Below are 19104 nucleotides of genomic sequence, written 5' to 3'. Positions count from 1 at the left end.
TAAGTATCAAATTACTGATAAAAAATTAATGTCTTTATTATAAAAGTGTTCAGTAACATATAGAGCTAAGTCTGATTCCCAGTTAATTTTTTGACACTAAAATTCCTAATCACGTTATAATGTTTTATGTATCAACTTAGTCAATAATTGCAAATTATAAAAAAATTAGATATATTTCCTCATACCTATATATTGTCATGTATTTTCATGTATTAATAATCATAATCATAATCAAACACACCCTGTAACCACTATAATACATAAATATTATGTCATGCTTCATATAAGCTCTGTGGGCACCTATTAGATTCTATATATTTTTCCGCTTGACACTTAAGTTTATGTTATTTATGTATTTAAGTTTTTAATAAGTTCAGTTATAATTACCTATGCTGTAAACTCGTGTACACTTCGGGGAATCTGTGAACATGTCACTTCTTCTTCTTAGCGTGCTGTATCAAGTCCCCTTGACGTTGGCGATCAGCATGGCAAAACTCTCTCTATCTTGAGCTAGTCTAAATAACTGTCCTACTTCTCTTATCCCAGTCTATTCTCAAACCAAGAGGCTTGTTTCCTTCCATTTCCTCTACGACCTTCAACTTTACCCATCATAATCAACTGGAGGACTATGTTCAGTTTTGTCTAGCTTGCTTAAAGATCTTATCTGAATACGCCTGCTCCTAGGCGCCCATATAATTTTTCGATGATTCTTACATCGGAATTATCAACTCCTTTTTCCCTTAATATATTTATTAACTTGTCGTGTTGTACTCGATCGAATGCCTTTTTGTAATCAATAAAGACTGCAAATACATCTTTCCGTTGGTACCGGCATTTTTGTAGTAATATATTCAGTGCAAAAAGTACTTCTCATGTTCCCAACCCATTTCTGAAGCCGAATTGAGTTTCGTCTTAATCTTCTTCGCACTTATTTCTGATTCTATCGTGGATGATTCTTAAGGATATTTTTATAGTGTAACTTATAAGACTTATCAGTCTATAGTCGCTACAGTGTTTTAAACGTTGTTTTTTGCAAAGTTATGAATTCGGATTTTAACCAGTCTTCTGGAATTTCAGCGGTTGAATAAACATGATTGAAGAGTTTGACTAATATTTATTCATTTATTCATTTATGAGCTTTAGCATCTTTGTTGAAATGTTGTCTGGTCCAACAGCTTTCTTGTTTTTTGCCAACAGCAAGTATCACTTCTGATTTTAGAATTTCTGGTCCTTCGTCTTCATCAAATGCCATTTGTTTTTCTGATCTAGAGTCATTATACAGTTCTTTGATATACACATAGCAAGTAGTTCGAATTTCTTCTGCATCTATGATTATTTTTCCTTTTAAATACCTTAAGGTATGAGGAGTCTTCATGTTGTATACGCCAACTACTTCTCCGACTTTTTTTAACATATTGAACGTGTAATGTTTCTCTTGTAACTCTTCCATTTCAATGCATTCATCTTTCATCCAATTTTCTTTGGCAACTCTTATTTTTTATTTGGTTATTTTCTGTATCTGTTTATATTTTTCACTAATATTTTTTTGTCGTCTTCTTTGTTCCATGAAATTTAGGACTTCGTTAGTAATCCATTGTTGTTTTTTGTATCTTGGACTCATTATAATGTGTTTTATTCTGTAAATGTGATCTTTTAAAGAGTTCCAGATTTCTGTACTTCATGTTTTATTTGTCTCAGTTGGCTGTGAATATCTTTTTCAATTTGTTTCAATTTTACTGGACCCTTTTATGAACTTTTTTGAGTCTTCGAACGAGAAAAAGATACTCCACTGTAATTCTCAAACATCCACTGTAACGATTAAATGGGTTTGAATGGTAAGGGTTTACTCGAGTTGGCTAGACTGAAAGGGTTAATAATCATGATATAATGAATTTTTTTCTGGAAAAACTTACCTGATACGTAGACATGGCACTTTTCCTTATAGTAGAAATTGTTTAATCAGAATAGTCACGATATTTTATGTACGGCTCTGTTGTGGATAGATAAATCACCTATTCCAAAATGTTTTATCCCTTGAACATCCCTTTGTATCCCAATCCTGACAACGGCAAATCGTTTCGCGTATTCTATAAATATGGAGTTGTCGGAACATCACAAGAGAAAGTAATCAGACAAGCCGTGAAACAATATAGATCGCAAGGTAATAAACAAAGTTGTCGATATCAATTGGGCCGTGTCCCTTTTCTTTATTTCTTTCTGTACTACCAGCAATTTCGGGAAAGTTGTTCTCCAGAGCCGGTTTAATGAAGAACTTGGTTTCACCAAACTAGATATTATACAAGATTCTAATTTTTATCATAGTTTAGCTGAAATGGTGGTGCTTGGATATACTAATATTTCAGAAAATGATTAGAATTTGGTCAGCGAAAATAATTTATTTTTCATATATTCATCAAAAGTAGTGTTCTTCCGAACTGCTATGTCCACGATACTTAAAAATGTATATACATAGTGTTTCAACAAAAATGTAACTATTAGGAAAAATTTTTCATTGTGAAAACTCCATTTCAACATTAATCCTATATATCTTCCTAAAATTCGAAGTGGAATTAGTGAATTTCAACCATGGTAATCAGCGAAGTGTGAGAAGGTGCGTTGTTATGATCTAAAGTCACTTGAAGCAATAATGCGTGATTTTCTCATTTTTCACCAGTTTGAAGGTTAGGTGAATGAATACAATCCCATGACAATTCCAAAAATCGATCGCCATCGCGTTTCCGGCTGATGAAACCGTCTTTGCCTTTTCGGAGTAAGTTCGTTCTTTGCAATCAACTATTTTTTCGTTTCAAATGTAGTGTTGTATCCAGGTTTCATCGGAAGTCATGAGTCAATGCTGAAATCCTCCTTATTTCGCGTAAACCGCGCCATTGAAGCCTGAAAAATGTTCTCTCTAACCTTAATCTCACTGTCGTTGGTTATCGCAATTTTTGACAGTCCCGAACGCTCGTCATTAATCAAGTTGATATGACCACGTTTCTGTCACTGGACACATTTTTCAACTCCTCTGTCATTAGCTTAGGCGTATTGCCTTTCACAAAAAATATTTGATAACTGCTCAATACTGAATATGTTCCATTTTCAGGAAAATCTTTTCACAACAATAAGTATTTATAAGATTCTAAAACAGAAACTTAGCGTTCAAATGCATGCAGAACTATATTCCCCAATTCAGGCATATATATTCATAAGTGTTGACATGTTTATGCTGAGATCGGAAACCATTCTACTCAACTTATCGTAATCTCATCGTTAAATTTTGCACTGCATTGCAAAAATTCGATATATTAAGATGATCTGAAATGTTGAATATATTATACTCAAATTTCCATACAACTATAGAGGAGACCTTCAATAAATAGCCAATTTTCACGAGTATTAGAGTATCGATCCACAATTTTTTCTGTGGTTCAAACATGATTTTGTTTTCCAAATTTAATTATTATTGTATCAGAGAAATGTTCAGAACCCTTGTAATGAACATCCAAGTAATATTAAAACAACGATAGTTAGGGGAGTGAGGCCAGACTGAAATAAATGTTTGTGATATTTTCATGAAGATAAATGAAAACGAATAATTCTGAACTTATTTTGAGTACGTTTATGGAATTTGATTAAACGATTCATAAGTTAATTATTATAGAATGTTCCAATTATCAATCTAATACAGCAAAATCGTGTTTTTCATGACAAATGATCTTTGTATTGTTTTAACCGAAATATTTCAAACTCCAAGCCAATTCTGTACATGTGAAGTATAATAAGCAATGTAGTGAAATTAATGTAAATAGACGTTAAACGACTATTTATAGGAAAGCTAAAGTTTTCTGTTAACCTTCATCTTGATGTTTAGTCTTTACGATTCTAACCATTCAAGTTGACTTTTTATTGGATTTTATGTCGTCTTTCAAGACAGTGATTTTTCTAAGTAAAGAATTGGGGCATTCTGTGTGAAAAGCCGTAAGGTATAAATCAATAGTTTAGCTATTCTTTATAATTATAGGGAATTTTTGAGTCAGCATCAGCGTCAGAAATATGTTCCCAAAAACCCAAATAATCCAAAGACTACTTGATATATGGGTTTAAGGTTTATGATTTCTCTGTTTAAAAATATTTTAGCACAAATTGAAATGAATCCTGTGATTATAGAAGTCATAATTTATTTATGTTCACAATAAACTAAGATCATGTTGGCGTGGTGCTGCAACTTCATGGTTTTACAATAACAACCGCAACCGAATAGTGATACATCATCTGTTAGTAATCTGCAAGCGAAAATTGAGAGACATATAAGTCATGAAAACTACATGAGAAATGTAAAAAAACAGCTGTTGATCCCAAGCAATTTTTGTGCTATCTAAATACCAATAGAAAATCCACTGAAACATCAATCAATAAATCGTGTTACTAACACACAAATGACGTTTATGAAGTACCAACTTTCAAAAGACTGTCAAATTTCATAACATTTCGATCAAACAAAAAAAGTGGCAGCCATTTAAATGCAACTACTTTCAAAACAATTTTGTGCATTAATTTATAATTGTTTCTTGATGACAAAAATACTGTGCAAGCTCAGCAATGGCTTTAAAAATGTTATCCGTAAACTGCTCCATCGAAAAGGACATGTTTTATTGGTTTGCTGAATGTAATCGTGGTCGTACCATCACCAATGATGTTGAATGTTCTGGTCGTCCAATTGAGAAGAAAACATAAAACAAAATCCACAAATTGGTTATATTTATTCGTAAATTGAAACTACGTGAAATAGCTAAGGCCGTAAAGATATCATCAGACAATGTGTTTACAATTATGCATGAAAATTTGACTAAACGCTGATGCTGTCGATCAAAAACAACGTGTTGAAAATTCATTGCAGTGTTTGGCCATGTTTACACGTAATAAATCAGAATTTTTTGCAACGATATGTGAATATAGATGAAACATGAATCCATCACTTCACTTTGGAATCAAAACGATCATCATCTGAGTGGATTTCAGCCGGTAAACCACTTTAATATTCTGGGATGCGCATAGAATATTATTCATCGGCTATCTACAAAAGGACGAGACAATGAATAGCGAATACTAAATAGAATTGTTGGATCGTTTAAATGCAAAAATCCTCATATGTCGAAGAAAAAATCACTGTTTTACCAAGAAAATGCACCGATTCACAAGTCAATAACAGCGTTGGTTAAATTGAACGAATTAAACTTCGAATTTCTTCCTCATCCACCGTATATTAATACCGTATACGGCAGCACACTTCGATAACAATGGTCCGTCTATGTTATCTATACAGATTTTTCCTTGGATCGCTTGAAACTGGGATTCTTCTCACTAGACTATCTAACATTTGCTACGTGATTTATGTACCAACCTTTTTATGTCATACCTGACGGATTGGGAACTTACAGATACTGATCATAGTTTCAACTTCATAGAAATTAACTTGTGGAGCCCCCAGAACTGAGTTCATGGATCCTTATTATGTTTAATTTTTGCAGATATGCAGATATTCCATTCTATAGTGAACATTGGTGACTGTTACTTACTTTAATCTGATATAGATACTATTTTTGATTTTAGCGATAAAAATCCACTTCCTCTTAACATATTAAACTGTAATACCTTACCTTCCACACTAGGGATGGATTTATTTCGATTATCCTATTCCTAATAATGTGCTCAAAAGTTTCACAACATTCAAGATCTTGGTGTTTCATTTAATTGTAAATTGAACTGTGGTTTTTGTTGAAGCACGATGGAGCCCCTCCCCACTTCCTGAATGATGATTTTTCTTGATAGGTGGATTGGTCGACTAGGTCTATGGCCACCACGTTACCCTGAATTAAATACAAAAGATTCTTTTTTTGGGGGATATCTTAAAAGCTTGATATATGCAACACCGGTAAATACAAGGAAATAAATGATCGATAGAATGAACTTCAATTGTGACGCTATAAGACACAATCTTGGAATGCTCTTCCAAGTTCAAAGAAATATCCTTCGTAAACTCCGGAAGTGTGTAGAACATTTATTATAGTTTGCTTTACACTATGTTCGACAGTATTCTGTTAAATTAGGAATGTTTGATTGTGTTCAAATACCTCCTGTGAGTATTTTTATTAAATAATAACAATTTATAATAATTTTCTTCATAATGTCTCTTTATGTCGAACGGTTTCCCTGGCATGTAAAATGATCTAAAAATCTACATCTCCTCAACCATAAATTTTATCGAATTGAACAAAAAGTACCTTTTTGCTGGAAAATCAATTAAACAATTTATTTTTGCAAACTTTATATTGTACAGATTGTCCCTATAAAAGTTAACTGTTAACTATTGCGCACGAGCCGCCCCTGACCTTCAGATAGTGGTGTGAAATTATTCATTCCATCAAACACACTACATGGATATACTTAATCAACTATTGAAAATTTATAATGTTCGAATGTATTATTTAGAAAATATACTTGAATATATGTTCTGATTTCGCAACTTTAAAGGCCTATATCTCAGAAACAAGGGGTCCTACAAGAAATTTTTCTGTCACAGCATTATTTTCACGTCTATTCATACTTAAGATTAAATATACAAATAAAATTTCCAAATGAGAGTTGTTATATTTGCACAGATACACATTTCTAAAATATTTTGAGCTGTACAGAGTGTTCATCCTAAGCGTGATAACATCAAGTAAACTTTTTTTTAATTGGGACACCCTGTTTATTAGTTTAGCATGGAATTTAGCATGAAATTCTGCATCTAGCCCTGACTTTTCTTTTTCCATAAATATGAAGATTTGACGAAAATTGGCGCAATATAAATGCTGCCTAGTAAACGTTATTAGTGAGAAGTAACTAAACTTGTTTGGTAAGTTCGAAGGTAAAGGATGGCTGGAATGTCTGAACCGAGTAGAAGTTTCGCTTGGGGTTCGAGGTTTTTTTTAGATAAGCATTAATTCGGGAGATTTAAATTAGCAAAAACTTCATTTTTTTAAATGGAACATCCAGTATATTATTGTACCGTCTTATAAAATTATTTTATCCCTTCAAATTATGTCTGATAATGGACACTCTAAAATTGAATGTTTTCAGAAAAATTGCATTTTTAGTTTATGATTTAAAAATAATCACGTTTTCAACAAGTAAACACAGAATATGACGTTTAAAATACTTTTAGTTTTTGTGACAATATAAAACCAGTAATTTTATACCTTTAAAAACTGTGATAAAATCAATAAAAAGTATCTACAAAACTAAATTAATCCAACATCACCTTACCAACAAATGAAATGAAGATATCCACAGTTTTATCAAGTAACCTGAGAATTTGACATTTTCAAATTTTAAGTCAGAGTCATTAGTTATTATCCAGACCAGGGCTTCTTAAACTGTGGGTTTACCCCAGGGGGGGTCGCGAGACTACTGAAAATGGGTCGCAAAGATCTGATACTTTTCAATCATTATAAATAAAATTTCAAAATTAGTATACACACTACGTACAAATATAAATACAAATAAAAATCATACAAAATACTATTGTAGTTTTATTATAACTATTTTTTGAAAAAAGTGGTAATGCAAAACTGTTATGTAGGGCCTATAAATGAAAATATGGAAGTAGCATTTAAAATAATAAATACAACGCGCTCCTCGATTTTCAACTGAACGTTTATATGGATGAGGGGGTCGTTTAAAATCTCCTAAGCTTGAAGGGGGTCGCTATATAAAAAAGTTTAAGAAGCCCTGATCAAAACGTATAACAAAGAACGAGGAAGCAATCAAAATCATGAATTTATGGAGTTATTGCACTTCCTCACACTAATGGGCCAACCCGTATATGTAATCACATATATAATATTTGTCAACCTCAAGAAACAACGCTCCAACTTAAAAAGAAGTATTTGTTCTTTCTTGATATTCATTTACAAAATTATCACGAATAACATTGTCTGTCCTGAATTGTTATGTCTTTTAACAATACATAGTTCTATAATTGCCATAAGTCCCATAAGTGCCATAAGAACTAATGTATTTTAGTTTTTACTTTCATATGGAATTAACCAAAATCACTGTTTTCTTATGATTCGCATTAAGCAGAATTTATCATGGAATCATATTAGGCTTACTTAGCACCATATTATTAACATTTCATCTGAATTTATCATGTTTTTTTTCACGTATATAATATAATAAATACCACGTAAAACGAAAACTTACTTTGTTATCATTAATACCTACAGTAAAATTATGTTATATGTAATCTGATGATTTGATGTTTATAATAAATCTGGAAACGATGAAATGTTTGGGTAGAGAATATATTTCTCGCAACTGTTGAAGGTAGCTATAATGTAAACTTCGGATTCCTTTATAAATATATACTTTATCTAAAATAATGGATTCATTTCATTTGGTTTGTTGGTGGTTCACATTGTCCGTATTGTACAACTGACCCTATTCATTATAAGTAAATATTCAATATGCTTGTATTTTCAATCTTAAATTCGTGCGAAGACGTATACGATTGGATTTTCATGTGTTTTAAGTAGTATATTGAATTTTCTAACGAAATATACTTTGAAATAAAATTTGAATTTTCGGTTATAATAGCAACAGGGCCTCGAAATCAATCTATTATTTCATGAGTAACGAGACGTAATCTACATTACTCCAGAGGTTTTAGAATCTTCGAATCGATTCGCTAAGATTAAAAAAGAATGAACAGGTATAAGCTTCATTCGCGGGTAAAATTCTGAATAATTTTGGGGACCGTTCGCATACACACTCTCAGAAATTGTCGTCCACTGACCCACGTCCAATTTGACCCACGAACAATGCTATTAATAAATCATATATTCCTATTAATATTGAAAGTACAATTATTGTAAATATTCTGTTAATAATTGTTTTTTGTTGATAAGCTTGATATAGCTATCTTATTAGTGCACCGCAACGTTTTTCTCTCATTTTTTCAATGATACTAAGACGACGTATGGCTTCAGAGACTAAAGTCTTGTGAATTTTATTGCATATTGGGAATCATTACAATAATTTAGGGTTGTGATGTAATCTATGGGGTATTTAAAACTTTATAACCAATTTTCCATAAAAGTCGTAACAAGTTCAATACCCTGTACAATGTAAGAGGCATTTGAGAATGAGGATCCGTTGCTGCAAAACCATTCGAATAGTAATAAGAATTCTGGAAAATTATTTAATTTCTTAATATTCATTGAATCTCATACATGAGTATCGAAAAATACTACCAATATACCTTTTTTTATCAAGCCTTCCCTATACCTAGAATTATATTAGTTCTTGAGATATTTCTATTTTTCTGTGCAAAATAATTATTGTGTACTTATATTTAATGATTTAGGAATTAAATGTGAGTTGTCTATTGATTGTTACATTTTTTGATGTGTTGAAGAATTTGAAATAAACAAAAAGGAATTTCACTAGTAATGATTATAGCTTTCATTTTGATTATTCGTACGTACGGTCTTGGAATCCTTATACTATGTCATCTTTAAATGGGTCGAGTATTCGATCACAACCAATTTTTTTCCAGAATCTTCGTGAAAATACTCCATATCATTCCCACTTTCCTTATAATTGACGACATAAACTCATTTTATATTGAAATCCCATCTTCTAAGAATACCTGCCAACTGTTCGTTTCAAGTGTCTTCAAGAAACTACTTGGCTTATTTCTAAACTCATTGCCATGAACAAGCGATTCATTGCAATTTTAAAACTTTTTCTGACGTTTTGAGAAATTTCAAAGGGTGGTTAGTATCGTATCACACATTGTTCGACTCACCGAAAGACGGTAAGTCATTAAAATCTTGATTTTCAATTATGTAATCATAATAGTTTTATGAGGTAAAATTACTTTTTTTTCCAAACGAAAAGATTATTGATGAATGTTTTAAAAAAAACTTAAAATAGATGCAAATGAAACGTTAAGAGATTCCAAAAATATTGGAGAATGTAACGTACTATTTCAGAGGAGTTTAACAAAATGTCTGAGAGACGCATGAGGTTTTCCACAATTAATGTGGTTTTCGTGTGTTAATTGATTTGTCGAACGATGATATTGTGGCATTAGTATAACAATAAAAAGTTTTCAAAGCTTTGACTCGAATACTACGGTTCATCCATTTTAATATTCAATATTTTGAACTCACAATAAGAGGACAAATATATGAGACAAAACTTAGGATTGGATAAAAACAATCTCCATGTTTTCGTAATACTAAACATTCGACAGATCAAAGATTAGAATAATTGTTCCATATAGTTGCTAACCGAGAAGTATAAAACCAGTTTATCAAAAGGATGACAGCGAATGCTTCAAAACAAGCAAGGAGGAGTATCCACATTCATCATTTGAATTTAGACAAGAAGTAATGGAACAAAGCAATCATCTGGGAATTGATATTCTGATACAAACTCTACCAAAGCAAATTTGTATGGATGTTGGCTTATAATTTAATTGAACGATGAACATCGATGACGTTCAACGACAACAATTATGGCAATTGAAGACAAAGAAGAATCCAGACTTTGAATCATACAACAGCATATTCCACTAGTGTTCTGACAAAAAAATTCCCGGTGAATAATTTGGCTATGACATGAGCACGTAATGTCCTAATGTGTCTTTATTTGGCGATCAAAATTATTCAGTAAACAAAATGTCTTGACGAAAATATGTGGGTTATAGTTGAAATAATATCAAAATAAAAAGCAAGAACTTTGTGGTCATCGCATATACTTGCTTTCATATTATTATTAGATCTACATTCACAAAGAATATCTGAAGATTGAGTAATACACACGTTATTCTTTATTTTCCAAACATCAGCTGCTGATAAATTATTTCTCTTAGAACTATGTCCATATCAAATTTGTATTATTTATAAAAGATTAGTTGGCAGACATCAAATCAGTTATACCTGAGATGATAGAATTATCAGTTAACACAATTTTGTTCTGTTTCAATGACACACAATATTGTGAACGTGAGAATTTATAATCCAAGTTATATCTTTTCAAATTTTCATTTAGTATGCGCATCAACAACAAAAGTCATCAGAATTCAATAAGCGCTTGCGAAACATAAAAAAATGTAGGCGCTACAATATTCAAAAGCGGTCTACAACAAATTTTTTATTACACTCATTACTATTGTTGTACTCAATAGTCGTAACAATACCCCTTAATATTACTATTAAGGGCTCAAACTTTCACGATATTTTTTCATCATTATGAATGATATTTTCACAGTATATATAAAAGTAATAGTCGTTTTTTGGCCCAATCTGATGTACATGTGTTTTGGTATTCAGAACCTTTGTTCATTTCTCAGATACATTTTCAGCTCCAATTAGGAAAGTATGAATGCACAAAGTTATATGAAAGAAATATTGGAACTTCAGCTTATACTCTATCTTGTGATTATTTAAAATCCATCTTTCTAGATAACAGATAACACTAGGCTACACAAAGCGGTACAAACCTCGTACTACTTCTAGGTTCACATTAATCTCCTACCATGACCCCAAGATCTCAGATTTCCGAAGTTGGTGGAAGGTTGAGAAATTTAGAGCGTCCTTCTCGAATTATATTACCGAGTAGGATATTGATCACCAGATTGTTTGTATGCCTCTATGCATGTGGCTACATTTTGAAACTTCACCACATTATTCAAGTTTGTTAGCACTCACTTAGATTATCCTCACCTGATCAATTTGAAATTTTGAATTCTTAAATTAAAAACTTATTATGATATACGCCGAATATTACCGAAATCATATAATTTTTATTCAATTCTGTGTGTGGGTTTCTAATTCACTGATTATATTTTTATGAAATTATTCATTTTGTTAGCTCATATTCACTATTAAACTTATATTTAAAATACTTTATTCGTTATACCCTCAGGAAACTACTTTAGTTTTAATTCCCCATTCCCCTATGTAGCCACCTCAATTCCATATTTCTGTGACATTTTATATATGGTCCAAAGTGAAATTTACCTGAATTGTCTCGAAGCTTGGGCAAGAAATCGTTCCAGAAAGCGCATGCCGTCGCTCTCGGTCCTCGACCTATACCGTTCTTGTCAGCGTTGAAGATGAAGTACTGAGGTTGATCTTTAGTGTACAGAGGCCAGTTCACATCGTCCGTCACCGGTTTCCTGGAAAGAAATGAAATCCATTTAATAATAGGGTTATTGTGATGATTAATGTGATATATTATTTATGTGGACATTTGGGACAAGCTAAATTGGATGTGCTCGTCTGCTTTGTAACAACTGAATTATTACCCGCACACATTAATAAAATATGAAGGATGTTTTATTGGAAAAAGAATTTTTTAAGATCTATTGAGTTTTTGTCCGAAAACTCTTTGTAACCAAAATAATCAGGTTCAGTACTTCATATTATTAAGATGCCAATGAAAAATGGAATTGTACATACCCTTGGGAAAATTACATCTCCAATCAAAACATGAAAATTTTCATAATGATGTCTGTTTATGTTCACAACAAAATTATGTCAATCAATAAGTTTTGGTTGAAGTTTTTAGTAATATTTCTAGTGTTTGAATAGATGAAAATATTCAAAATTTTACAGGTACAAAAAAAAACAAAGATGATCAAGTTTCAACAGAGAAAACCCTTTGAACATATGTGAATTTGAAATCCTCAAATGCACTATAAAATTTAGGTCTGCTAAAATGAGAAGTTATAAGTAATTTTCAAAAAAATAAAAAGAAGCTCAGCTGCTCTTAATGGAAAAATAGTTACCAAAATTTTAATTAAAGTTTCATTGATATAAAAGTTGTAACAGATAAAATCAATAAAAAACCATAGAAAGATAGTTAGATCGTAAAAACACAGAAATCGTCTTGAAAAAAATTACAATAAGTCGCTTTCTATATTTTTTTCAATCTGCGTTGTAGTTTACAATCCTATGTTGATTTATGCAATGTGAGCATAAATAACTTTTAAATGTAGTTGGAAATTCTATGCTTCTTTATGTATAAATAATACTTCACGCGAATCTGGAATAAAATAAATCTTATTTATTTTTCCGGATCTCATGCTAAGAAATTCTGGACTAATACCCTACAAGCTGATATAAAATTCTGTTTTACCTCTAAACTCCAATGTAAATTCAGTTATTTCTGTTCAGTAAATCTAGAACCCTTTAAATCTTCTTTTCAAAAAATAAATCTTCAAACTTCGTATAAAGAAGTTTACTAACTGTAGACGATACAGTTATTTTTGCTTCCTCTCTTTTCAGAGATTCACATATGTGTCCCTCTGCTATATGTTGTACTATACTCAACATAGATAGCTGATATTTATACCTGTTAATATGAAATTAAGTTCACGTAATTCCGCTTTCAAATGTGACACTTTGAGTCACTCATTGACATTAGGAAACGTCACATTTTTCATAACATTCATATATGTATTAGTTATGAAAAGTGGTTATCTAAAAACTATTTCATTATTTAAACTGACAATTAACTCATTATTTTAATTCTATAATATTTTAAGATTTGAAAACATTGAATTCTTAAAGACACAGTTATTTAAAGTAAGTCTAATTTTCGACGTAAATATTTTCTTGAACTTATTGTCTAATGTTAATTTCATTTCAGGCTATGATATCACATGTTTGCCAGGGGCTTTGCTCCAGAATGTTTTCTGAAATTCTTCTCTTATTTTCTAATGAACTGTCAACACTACCGTGGGCTAGAAACTTGGAGTGTCAGAAACAATGTCCAATCTGTAGTGCTTCACAGTAGGAAGTCTGATATTTCTATATTTTTTGAGGTCAACAAAATTGATGCCAGCAATATTTCCAGCATTGACCACAAATTCGAGAATAACGTGTGTTTTCCTCTCTGGAATTGTAATTTTAAAAAAGGTGCCTTCATGAAATAAATCTCCTTTTGGTAGGAACTTCTAGTAGGAACGTCAGTTCAGCATTACTGCTGGCTCCCACAATCCCTATCGCTGCAACCTAAGAAACCAATTTATTTAATGATAAAGTAGCTTTTACCCGCGGCTTCGCTCGCATCAAATCCATTAAATAAGTATCAGAAATCATTATAATAAAAAAGAACAAACTCTGTTGCTATATTAGAACCTGAGATATAGATCTGTGAATGTAGAAAAATTTCATATTCATATTCATAACTCCACATTGAATGTCCGCGCCTAGCTCCTCTCCAACTCAACCGATTTAAGTGTTCAAAAACTCAAAAGAAAGAAGGTGTTTCAGCGAATGTTCTTAAACCAAAACGAAGTTTCTATCTTGAACAGAACCTGAGATATTGAGGATAGAACGTGGGTATGTGAAAAACTCCCATAAGTAATGTACAGGGGGAAATCGCATTTGAGTATAACTTGAGAATTGTGAAAATTAGATGAAATCCGATGGTTGAGGTAGAACGCTTGAACGGACTCGGAATGGAAATCATCAATTTTTTTAATATATAAGACTCATAAACATATCGTAAATTGATTCGAACTATTGCAAATAGAAATATTTCATCTTCAGCCTCTTTTATAATTCTTTCTACATTCTCCTTCGTCAAAATCTCCGATTTTTTGCATGGTTCCCTGCTGACCGTATCTTCAACCAAGCCAAAAGCATAGTGTACTTCTTGATATCGACATTGTTGTACACAGTTAGTTCAGATCTCAATAATGAATATGTAGTCCACTAAGTCGAAGTCCCTAATGTTGTTAAATTTTCAAAACAAGCAAGTATTTGTTTATGGTTTTTATATTTTTCCAATTTTTGGTAGGCCACACTCTATTACTTCAAATGAAATGTCTGATTTGCGATCTGAAGACGTTTTAAGTAATAACTTCTGACTTGTTTTAACTTATTTTGAAAAATCATTGTTTGTTTTCATAATAACAATACTTCAAGAACTGCATCCATAGTAACAATACTTCTAACACAATTTTATTCCACATTAAAATTTTCATTGACAATAATAATAAATATTATAGAAGCGCGGAATTAGATAAAACGTTGTACGCAAACACGTTATGAAAAACGCGATATTGTTCAACTCGCGTAATTTGCAAAACTCGCTGACGTTCGTTTTGGCAAATATTACGCTTGTTGAACGATATCGCGTTTTTCATAACTAGTTAAGTAAATAACTATTATCACACAATTGCATACATGAAGATTGTTTTTTTTTCAAATTTTTACTTAGACCTATTTATATGTTTGTTGTGATCTTGTTTCAGGTCTTTTTTCATATAAAGTGTCCTTAAATCAAGATAAATCCTCAAGAAAAAAAATAATATATATTCCTTTGCAAATAATAACTATAAAAGCTTTTCCATCTAGATAATCAGAAGCAGCTCCTATCTGAACGGTTTTTTATTGTCTTTTTATTCTATTTGATATCAAAAATCTTTTAAAAGAACTCATATTTTCATTAGAAAAAATTATACAACGAACTCGATTAAGTTAGCTGAATATAATTTTTCATAATTAATATTACGAAAAACAAATACATTTGAATTTCTCTGTCATATACGTTGGAAAGTTTTAATTTTTCTTGAAAGTATATTACTCTATATAAAACAATGGAGTTCATTTCCAAATATACGGCCATATCTACAAAACATTCTCTTTCCATATATATTCATATTATTTATATATCTGCAGTTGATATAGAATTAGAGAATAAAATGCAATGAAAAAATCAAAAGTTTATAAAAATTCAATATCAAAAAATAGTTTCATTTGTGGCAGAAGTATGCTATTTAAAATGCAAATATGTAATTATTTTCGACACAAAAGACCTGCTGCTTGCTCAATTGTTCAATTTAAGATATTTCAATAGTAACAGTAACTGTTCACATTATTAATATATGAGAATTTGGATTTAGTTAAGGATAAAACGTGGGCATTACTTTCTGTTTCATTTTTATTAACTGTCAATTTGTTTTACTTAGTTAGTGTTACATTATGTGCGGATATTAATACACAGTACGTTACATTCTAATAAATAAAATAATAGCCAGTTATTCTTTAAATGCAGGTAAGCTAGTAAAGAATTATTTTTATTTTTCATAAGAAAAGTATTCTAGCCATTGAATTTCGGAATATAAATATGTTTCAACTTTTCAAAAATTACTTATTAAGCTAAATTAATTGTTCAGTAAATTAAATCTTCAGTTCAAGGAAAGCCTCTTCATATTCAAACGCAAGTTTCGGATGAAAAGGGTTATCAGAAGATACAGAATATGTTGAGATGGTTTATCACTATTTTCAAATTGCGAAAAACTGAATCAATCATGTGAAATACATCAAAGTCTTTTTGGAGTCATGATTGGCTGTAAGACAAAATATATATTTCATAACCTTTTTTGCTTGGCGAAGGAATCGCAGATATACAAACTGAAAAACGCAATTGCCTATATTTTTGAAATCGAAAGACAGCTTGAAGATATGGTGAAACAATAATTTGAAGAATAATATTAAAAAGGATCTGCAACCTAACACATTTTTATATCAACTCTCAACACGAGTTGATTTATACAAAAATATCGGCCGCAATAGAGAATATTTTATTTCATGCATTGAAAATTATACGGATCCAAAAACAAAAAATTCTTCTCGCGTAAATTGATACTGTACGAATACCAGTTCCTGATGTTGACCGTGGTCATACAGATGGTAGATATAAGTTAGCAGTTGTTGAAATAGAAACTTCCAAATTTTTTTGAACTAGCAAATAAAAATGACAATCTGGAGCAATGTTATATCCGCAATTAGTTCGTAAGTTCTAGAGAAAAGCGACTTTTCGCAGAGAAAAACAGCTCCAGGTAATTCGAAAGTCAGTTGTGACAGCAAACGATTCTAGTGCAATTCAAAGTGTCACAAAAGTTGTTACAATAAATAAGAGTTCTGAACGTAATGAAGTAAATTCTTTATTGGTATGAATTTTTTTCTCATAACTAATTTATTGCTGTTTATGTACATGTATTTTTTCTTAAGCTTCTTCCGATTTTAACAATACAATGGTAGAGTGAAAAAAGATCTCTGTTGGCTGAATTCAATACTAAATACTTAATATCCAAAGTTTCGACATACTCAACATACAGTAATCACTAACCCTATTAGACTCGAGTAGTTCTGTAGGATGTAGTTTTCGAGAAAGAAGTGTTTTGGTAGTTGATTCCAATAGCTGGCACTTCTTCAAAGAAATGAGTCCCGAACGTTATGGGCGCCTGCAAGCATGTCGAGTGTATCTTGCAAATACTCGCCTATAAATCGATTTGCTCTTTTTTGTATTTAGTTTTAAAGAGTGCTCCAAGGTTTTATAAAGCTACCTTAGCTAATCTGGCTACGTGACTATCCATATGACATATCACCCTCAACCTCAAGACCCGACAAGCGAATTTGTGTCAGTGTCAGCTTTCTTTGAAAAAACAGCAATCTGGGCTTTGCTAGAATAAACCTAATCAGATTGCTTCCACCTCAGAATGTTTTTAAGAACGGTATCGATGGTGATGATCTGCTGCTATCAACGGATGTGTGTTAGCCCATTTTATTGGGGCGGCTGATTTGAACGACAACACCAGTGTGCTATCGTCAGTGATGCTATAGATCTGGTTTGCAGTTTTGTTTATTCCTAGGGAACACCAACGTTGAACTCGAACTTTTCTGAGGTGTGTGCATCGATAGCAACCTGACGGGATCGGTCTTTGAGAAAGGAACTAAGTTGGTATGCAAGACTCTGTCAAAAGCCTTCATATGTCCAGTGCTATGCTCTAGATTTTCAATATTTCGGCGACTTACCACAAGATCCTCAGTTGATTTATGTTAATAGACATCGGACAATCGGATAGTAGATGGGAACCGTCTTTTATCCCCTTTTTGGTATGGGTTGAACCCGAGTAAGTTTCCAATCTGCAGGGAAAAGACCTTTTATGTGAAAAGAGAGTTTGTATAGCGGACTTGTTAGTTCAGCTGCGCATTTCTCCAATACGATTGGTGCTATTTCATCAAGGCCCATGGCTTTACTGATTTCCAACTCACTCTGAGAACTTTTGCCACAAATTGGTGTCGAAATTCTATTTCTGGTATCGACAAACCAACTCCAGTGTGTTAGTTTACCCCGCGAATCAAGAGTTGAATTTGAATTAATCACTCTCCCATTATGTCGTTCCTTGCAAGCAGCTATGTATGGTCTGCTTAAGGTATATCTCGAGACAACAAATTTTATATGATTTGTGGCAGTTGGATTTGAGCGCCATTTGAAATAAGCAGCATTTTGTTGTTGATTGCTCTAGTGCAGTTTTAATCAAACCATGGACCCTCATCTACAAAGTCCTTGAAGGAGTGAGGTATACAGGCTTCCACACCTACCAAGATTACTACCGAAATCTCGCACACACTAAAGGGTCATTGGAATTGAGGCGAACATCATTTCAAGGAATCATAGAAATAACATTCTTCAGTGCTGTTTTTGGCTCATTTATAATGCCAAACTTTAGATAGTCTGGTTGGATACTGAGCTTAGATTTCTGATATTCCTTGTGGTGCTTATACAGTGTTGTTGTACAGATCAGGTTCTGTTGGTAGGAACAGGTTCAAGAAGCTAGAAATGTAACTATCTCGATTGAGGACCAAGGTTGACTCTGATAAGTTGGGTCATTCCGAGACTGTTGGCAAAATTTTCAGCTTTCTGCCCCTCTTCGTCAGTTTTGCTGGAAAAACTCAACAGCTGACGTGATGAACATTAAAGTCACCAGCGATTACAATATCTGCGTTTGGATGATTTAATTGCACGTTATCGATTTTATCGACAAAGTGTGTGAATAACTGCCTGAAGGAGGTCTGTACAGAAAGCGAAAGAATTTTGTTATTCTTGACCGAATCTACAACGATAAAATTAAATATTCGGACACTCATAGTGACATATAAATTCCCCTTTAAATTTATGAACGGTCATAACATACTATATATATATATATATATATATATATATATATATATATATATATATATATATATA

At 32.0% G+C, this 19104-nt stretch overlaps 1 protein-coding gene across 1 annotated transcript in view; it reads right to left on the bottom strand.

Moving 5' to 3' along the window:
* The window catches only part of LOC130445734 (acetylcholinesterase), a 365089-nt gene that overhangs the window by 38798 nt on the left and 307187 nt on the right, over window positions 1-19104 (bottom strand). Inside the window, exon 5 of the mRNA XM_056781576.1 lies at window positions 12075-12232. Within this exon, the coding sequence (XP_056637554.1) occupies window positions 12075-12232 (158 nt within the window). The remainder of the gene's footprint in view (window positions 1-12074; window positions 12233-19104) is intronic.

The sequence above is a fragment of the Diorhabda sublineata genome, chromosome 1, assembly GCF_026230105.1.
Source record: "Diorhabda sublineata isolate icDioSubl1.1 chromosome 1, icDioSubl1.1, whole genome shotgun sequence".
NCBI lineage: Eukaryota > Metazoa > Arthropoda > Insecta > Coleoptera > Chrysomelidae > Diorhabda > Diorhabda sublineata.
This window is presented reverse-complemented; position numbering and strand designations above follow the sequence as displayed.